The 7836-nt window shown below is 38.5% G+C and overlaps 1 protein-coding gene across 1 annotated transcript; it reads right to left on the reverse strand.

Moving 5' to 3' along the window:
- Positions 1–280: 280 nt before the first annotated feature.
- Positions 281–7151, reverse strand: SMCO1 (single-pass membrane protein with coiled-coil domains 1). The gene is made up of 3 exons (XM_020889644.2): positions 6848–7151; positions 3935–4084; positions 281–1716 (listed from the first exon to the last, which is right to left on the reverse strand). Exons 1-3 carry the CDS (start codon positions 6895–6897, stop codon positions 1272–1274), a joined length of 645 nt encoding a protein of 214 aa, XP_020745303.1. The 5' UTR covers positions 6898–7151; the 3' UTR covers positions 281–1271.
- Positions 7152–7836: the final 685 nt, after the last annotated feature.

Raw genomic sequence — 7836 nt, forward strand, 5'->3', positions numbered from 1 at the left:
AGGAAGAAATCGACACATCCCTTCCCCCAGGCTTGCCATTCTAGGAGATATTTGCAAGATGAAGGGGCTTTTTACTTCTCTTCCTCACCCCAGCCCCTCCACCTACACGTTCTATAAAAGAACCTGGCATCCAGACCCAGATAGGATGGTTATTTTGAGACATTAGTTTGCCATCTTCTTGGTCAGTGAGTAGAACCAGCTGGGACTTGGTAATGCTGTCTGTTCAAGCCCAAGCTGCCTGTTCTCTTTATTTGGTGCCCTGCAATAAATGCTGTACTACTTTTTATTTTATTTTATTTTATTTTTTTGTACTTTCCCTTAACACAACCTCATGTCAGTAGATTGGCTTTGTTGCAGACCCAAGTTTGGTTTAGTAACACTTCCAAAACACAGTTCCAGTCTTTCTCTCTTTTGTGGCACGGTTTCTCTAAACAATGTGTCTGGAGAAGGATAAGACTTGAGTGCATATATCTGGCAACCAACCTATTTTCAAGGAGGAATCAGCAAGGTAACACATCTTGTATTACTTCTCATCCTTCTCTATCTAACTTCCCTCCAAGGTGTTACTCATTCTGGTTGTCCTGAATTTGTACCTTCCAAATAAAGTAACTTTTGCCTGTAGGGCAGGATCCACATTTTAAAATGTTTCTATTATTGACACTACATATTGCATGGCATTTGTTCAAAAAAGAGTATAAAATATATGATCACTGTGTGGGAATTCCCTTTCTAGTATAAAATAACCTATGGAACTGTACCAGAGAGAAAATGCACATCAACATACAAAATATAGTAGATTTTTTTTTTTTTGCTTTACTACATCATACATTCACATGTTTCAAAATTCATAAAGTACAAAATGAATTAACAGTGAAAAGACTTCTTCCTACCTTTGATCCCTAGCCTCAAATTAGTTTTCTTTCCTAAAACAACCAATGTTACCACTTTTTAATGTATTTCTCCAGAAGTTTATAGATATAGTAGCCTATGTATTTGTTTTTGCCCTTTTTTTTTCCATTGAGCAATAATGTTGGAAATATTTTAAAACACATCTTGGTGATTACTCTGTGTTACTATACAGTTACATGAAAGCTTTTTCATTCTCTTATATTGCTACACAGAAGGTATCCATTGTATCAATGTATTATAATTTAACACTCTTCTCACTTTTGCTATAAAAATAAGCTTGTAATAACTTGTATATATGTATTGCTTCCCATTTGCAAGATAAATTATACTAGACATGGAATCTCTGAGACCAGTGTAACAGATTAGCTTTTGACTGGTGGTATCAACTCTTTTAGGGGTGACTTTTTCTCTTTGGGGGCCGTCTCTGCTTTCCCCTTCTCAATGACCTGAATAGCCTTCAGCAAACCATCCTGCAGAGCCTGGTTCTTTACCATATTAGAGATCATGAAATTGATATCTCTTATATACATCTGCCTTACTTTAGCAATGTAGTGTTCTGCCTTGTTACCATGTGCTACAAAGAAGATACACAGTGCTGTGATATCTCCTTCTTGCAACCCATACTCCTGCAGAACAGACTCCCATACAACTCTGATGCGCTTGTTCTTGACTTTTTGTCTAAGGATGGAGGCTAAGGTGGGAAGACTTCTCACCAGATCTGGCAGCTTCTCAAGCACGCGAGTGTGCAAGTGGACAAGTACTTCAATGACGTAGCTGTATAAAATATTCAGTTCCATTGAAGTGAACCTACAAAAAATGTGGGCACTTCTTAAGCAGTAGAACTCTCTTTATGTACAGCCATAAAGTGAATTTTATTAGGATAATTCAAAGAATTATAAACATACTAGGAGAACTTTAAACAGATTGGGTTAGAGGTCTCCAGAGAAAGAGAACAAGACTTGGATCTCTTAACATAAGAAAAGCCATTGTTTATCTAAGCAGTTTTGTGATCTAAGCCTGGCCACAATGCTTGCCCTGGAACAGATCTCAGTAATTCATGATCTTAAGGGAAGTGATGGAATGTTGGAACAAAGGAAAGGCTATCAAGAAACAATAGATCAGTGATAAGTGTTAGTTGCTCAGTTGTGTCCAACTCTTCGTGACCCCATGGACTGTCACCCACCAGACTCCTTTGTCCAGGGATTCTCCAGGCAAGAATACTGGAGTGGATTGCCATTTCCTTCTCCAGGGGATCTTCCTGACTCAAGGATTGAACCTGGGTCTCCTGCATTGTAGGCAGATTCTTAACCATCTGAGCCACCAGGGAAGCCCAGTTCTTCCTAAAAGGATATAGGTAACAATCTGATATATATCTTAGAGTTCTGCAGGAACTAAGGCCCCACCCAGGTTTTCGTGGTGGTGATTGTTCAGTCACTCAGTCATGTCCAGCTCTTTGCAACTCCATGGACTGTAGCACACCAGGCATCCCTGTCCTTCACTATCTCCTGGATTTTGCTCAAACTCATGTCCATTGAGTTGATGATGTCATCCAATTATCTCATCCTCTGTCACCCCTTATTCTCCTGCCTTCAGTCTTTACCAGCATCAGGGTCTTTTCCAATGAGTCAGCTCTTTGCATCAGGTGGCCAAAGTACTGGAGCTTCAGCTTCGGTATCAGTCCTTCCAAAGAATATTCAGGATTGACTTCCTTTAGGATTGACTGGTTTGGTCTTCTTGCTATCCAAAGAACTCTCAAGAGTCTTCTCCAGCACCACAGTTCGAAAGCCTCAGTTCTTTGGTGCTTATCCTTCTTTATGGTCCAACTCTAACATAGCTTTGACTAGGCAGATCTTTGTTGGCAAAGTATTTTCTCTGCTTTTTAACACACTGTCTAGGTTTGTCATAGCTTTTCTTCCAAGGAGCAAGTGTCTTCATTTCATGGCTGCAGTCACCATCCACAGGTGGAGCCCGAGTGGAGGGTAGAATGATGATATTGACCTTTTCTGACCCTTTTGATTTCAATCACTAAAGCTTGAATTCTGTCAACCTTTGCCCCAGTTCTGTGCTGGTTGTCTCTGTTCAAGCTCCTTCATGAATATGCATCTATCCTTAGCTTAAAACTTCCTGATTTGGATATTTGGGAATACACTGCTTAGGGAAAGATCCCTGCTGTTCTCCTTACTTGCTGCAAGTAATAAATCCTTCCTTGTCCAAATCTTTGGCTTGGTTGTGTCTTTTGGCCCAGCACCCACCAAGAGGCCAACCCAGCTTTTGGGTTCGGAACAGAAGCAGCTGTTGTAGTTTAGGAAATACTTTAGAAATAGGGCCTGCCCTATTACAAAAGCCAGGACGTGGAAGCAACCTAAGTGCCCATCAGCAGACGAATGGCTAAAGAAGGTATGGTGTATATCTACAGTGGAATGTTACTCAGCAATAAAAAAAAGTGAAATAATGTCCTTGCAGCAACAAGGATGGACATAGAGATTATAATACTAAGTGAAGTAAGACAGACATCACAATATCACTTATATGTGGAATCTAAGAGAACAGTACAAATGAACTTACTTATGAAATAGATTCACAGACACAGAAAATAATGAACTTACTTATGAAAGAGATTCACAGACACAGAAAATAATTTTATGGTTACCATAGTATAAATTAGGAATTTAGAATTAACAGATACATACTATTAAAAGAATTTTTTTAAAGAAGAAATAGGGTTTGCACTCAACTGGATAGCTTAGATTTCAGGCCAGTCATACTACAAATTTTTCAATGGCAAAGCACTTATATTATCCATCTCTGTGTTATTAAGACTTTGCCAAGCAAGGGACTCTTGAGATGTGTACCAGAGTATGGCAAGTAAACCAGCACTCAATCTTTTTTGAATGAATGAGCCTGAGAAAATGTGATTTCTTCACAACCCATTGTTGGAACCATATTAAGAAACCCAGTTTTAGAATGACCACTGCAAGCTATTATTAAACCACATAATTCCACTGATTTCTGATTAGATACTCACTTGAGTGACAGAACTGCTGTCCATAGCTCATCTTGGGCTCCCTGGTTTGCCAAAGTCTTGCTATGATCTTCAAATTTCTGTGTCAGATTATCCTTGATGAAGTCCAGTTCTTTAAAGTGTGCTTCTAAAGCTTGGAGTTTGTGGTCTATTCTATAGGATAACAGAATCAAAGGTTAATTTGGGTCAGAGCACAAAATTAAGATTTCGCCTGAAGATAAAGCTACAATACATTGTTTATAGTCACTATCAGTAGCTACTTAAATTTTACAATTATGGATAGATGTTCCCATTTGCCATTCTCTCTAGTCATCATCCTAGTTCTTGCATTCCTTATATTGCCAAACATGTGAATTGTCTATCTCAACTATCTGCCTCATCTTTATTAATATATTGTACCTCATACTTTAAGAAGTATTTTATACAAACTTTAATTTGATTCTCACAATAGCCATAAGTAGTGAAGCAGTCATTTTTACTATTTTACAGGTAAAGAAATTGAGTCTCAAAAAGATCAAGATTTAACCATCATATAGCTATTAACAAGTGCTGAGACCCATATTTATTAAGGTGGCTTTCTCTACCTTACTCTGACTATCAAAGTCTTATCCATCAAGGATAAGCTCATTCCATGCCTGCTTGAATCCTTCAGCCTTTCTACCTGGAGATCAGCTCCTTGCCTGCTTCTCTGTCACAGACACTGTCTCTATTACTTGTCACTCCCATCTCTTCCTTTATTTTTAGAGTTAGCTTTTCGTGATCTAAATTGTAAACTCTTGAAGAGAGAGGATCATAGACTATTTCTTGAACATCTTTATGCTTGTCCCCCAATATCTAGCAGAGGTCTTACATAGAAGTAATAAAACATGTCTTCTATGACATTTGTGGTATCAGTGAAACGCTAGGCAGTGTAACAACAAAAGGGGGACCTGAGTTTCTCTGAACAACCCTGATCATTAGAGGGCGCTGTGGCACCAAAATTACGTCTAACTGAACCACAAAGAACTGAAACCCCACAGCTCACTTGTTTGAAGTCACCCACACTGTCTTTCATGAAGGGATACACAGCCAGTTCCCTGAGTTTCTATGTCCCTAGTGACCTGAATACTGTTGTGGTTGCCTAGGGTTCTGTCCTTGCCCATCTTCTCTTCTTGGTCTTCACTTTATTCCAAGGTTAATTAGCTTCAGGTACCACCCCTCTCCTAAGCTCTAGAGCTGAATTTTCACTATGTTTTGTACATCTCCACTTAGATGGTGGTATCAGACTCAACTGTCTTAAGCTGAATTTACTAAGTAAACCCCTCCCCTTGCACTCTATCTTCAGAAATTTCAGCAATGGATTTTTCTTGTTCTGGATTCTATACGCATATAGATAAAGCTCTGTATGAAATGTGCATTTTCATTGGGAAAATCCCCTGGAGAAGGGAATGGCTATCCACTCCAATATTCTTGGGCTTCCCTGGTGGCTCAAATGGTAAAGAATATGCCTGCAGTGCAAGAGACCTGGGTTTGATCCCTGGAGATGGGAATGGCTACACTGCAATATTCTTGCCTGGAGAATTCCAGGGCAGAGGAACCTGGCAGTGTAGAGTCCATGGGTTTGCAAAAAGTCAGATACAACTGAGCGACTAATATTTTCACTTTTTTTCAAGGCTCTGTATATGCATTTTCATAGGAACATAGGCCTACATGACCTAATATGCCAGCAATCTGTCCACATGTCAAAACTATTATATCTGATAAACTCTTTGTATTAACTTTTAGACCTTTAAGAACATACTTCTTATAAGTCATCTCCAGCTTGAACTCTAGAGATAAACTTTAGCTTGTCCATCGGTATAAAGGTTTATATAAATTGAAGCAATTATTTGGAATCCTTTCACCAAAAGGCATTCCTAGATCATTTCAAATAAATCCTAAGGAACATGTCTGCAAATTTGCATTTCTGTGACAGTTGTCCAGCTCAGTTAATGGGATCACCATTTACCCAATTCCTTGAACTAGAAGTCTCAAAATAACTCACTATTTTCCCCCTTTCTTTCCATCAAATGTCTCTAATCTATTCCCTCCTCTCTATCTCTAGTAAGTCAGTTAATCACCATCTTTCACTTCGACCTAGGATTACAGTAGTCTAACCAGATTTCTGCTCTTCACCTCCAATCCATCCCCGAGAGCTATTCTTCTAAAACACAATTCTGTTCTCATAACTTGACTATTATATACATCTTATGCTGCCCTGACTTGCCTAGTGATATTGCTGGAGTCAAGTTGGATCACCTCAGCAGGAATTGTAGACTCTTTAACCTTTGCCCCTATCCTCTGCCAGTCCTCTTGCACATGTCACCAGTCACATGAGACATCTAGCTGCTGACTGAATACGGTATGAGTCCAAGCATCTGTGGTTTACATGTACTGTTTCCTCACCCTAGAATTCCTTCCCATATTTTTATTTCTTGCAAACTCCTACTCACACTTTCAGATCCAGTCTAAACGTCCCTCTCTGAAGGGTTCCTTTTCCTAGTATCAAAGGCAAAATTCATTCCTCTTTTCATGTCTCATAGCCCTTTAGGAGCATCACCATTATAAGTAAGGTCAGTCACGTTAAATTGTAAACATTTTTTAATAAGTCTGTTATTCCAAAGGCTGTGAGCTCCTTGAGCACAGAAACCACATTTTACTTATTTTTGTAAGCCCAGCATATAGCGCATGCATTAATCGAATGGAATACAGCACCTAGGAGGAGATTTTTCTTTATTATTAATGGACACAATTTTTGAACCTGAACACATTAACAGAAAAAGAATTCTAATTAGCATGCCTGTAGTTCTTTGCCTGTTTTTATTCTTCATTCTTCTCCTACCCATCTTCCCAGAAAAGCCGACCCATGCTTGCTCCCTCCCTGTAGCCCTTAGCAACCTTTTCATTGCCTCCTTCAAGGATATCAGGGTTGTGGTTTCATTGTTCATCTTCTTAAGGCAAAATGAAAAGAAACAAAACAAGCAAAACAAAAGCCCCACAGAGGTTTGAATCCAGGGTTTTCTGCTGCTATCCACTCAGCAACAGGCAGCAGCAGTGTGAGTATTCGATCTAAATTCTGCCTGAAAGGTCACTCAGTACAAGAAGCTTTTAATAGCTTGTACATCCAGATATAGTTCCAAAGAACTGATCGTGTGAACACAGGTGTCCTGGGATGCACTATAATATTTGCCTTTGAAAAATGACCCATAGTACATCAAACAGATGTACTATGTAAATCACCCATAGTAAAACAACCAGATGTAACTGTGACTCAGTGTATATTCTGGTAAATGGATATATAGGTACACAAATGTATACATATACTAGGATTAAATTTGATGGAAATACTACTCTCAAATTTTAAGAGCTTAATTATTCACTTAGAACTTAAATTAGTTTTAAAGAAGCTTCAGACCTTTTATGATGAATTATATCAATGCGAAAAAAATCTAACCATCCTTAGAAACTAATAAATATTTATTAAGCTTATAGTATTAGATTAGGTATTAGAAATAAAAACAGGCATAAAACAGGATTTCTGAATTCAAGGGGTTTAAATACTAACTGAGGAGGTATTTAAAAGATAAATATATTGAAAAGAAAAAAAATATATGAAAGTACTGTGTGCTGAGTAGATACAGACCATAAAAATCATATGTGATGAGAGAGTATGTCACTGAAGCCTTGGATGATTATCACTCACATTGAAGGTGAAATTTGGTTTTGGCCTTAGAGGAAATGTAGGTCATTGATTATCAGAGAAGAGAGAGAAGAGTATTACAAACCGGAGAAACTGGATAAAATTACACATGTAGGTGGCAAGGTTATGTGATGTGGTCAGGGAACAATGAGTGAGTGTCTCTCAAGCAGAAAACTCATGTGAGAGA

Source organism: Odocoileus virginianus, chromosome 4, assembly GCF_023699985.2.
Source record: "Odocoileus virginianus isolate 20LAN1187 ecotype Illinois chromosome 4, Ovbor_1.2, whole genome shotgun sequence".
NCBI lineage: Eukaryota > Metazoa > Chordata > Mammalia > Artiodactyla > Cervidae > Odocoileus > Odocoileus virginianus.

What these genes read in the sequence shown, in the direction of transcription:
- SMCO1 (XM_020889644.2), bottom strand. Translation starts at nt 6,897, where the DNA reads ATGAACAATGAAACCACAACCCTGATATCCTTGAAGGAGGCAATGAAA. An exon ending in TTGAAGGAGGCAATGAAAAG is followed by an intron (nt 4,085 to 6,847) that starts GTTGCTAAGGGC and finishes GTTATCCTATAG; the next exon opens with AATAGACCACAAACTCCAAG. An exon ending in ACAGCAGTTCTGTCACTCAA is followed by an intron (nt 1,717 to 3,934) that starts GTGAGTATCTAA and finishes CATTTTTTGTAG; the next exon opens with GTTCACTTCAATGGAACTGA.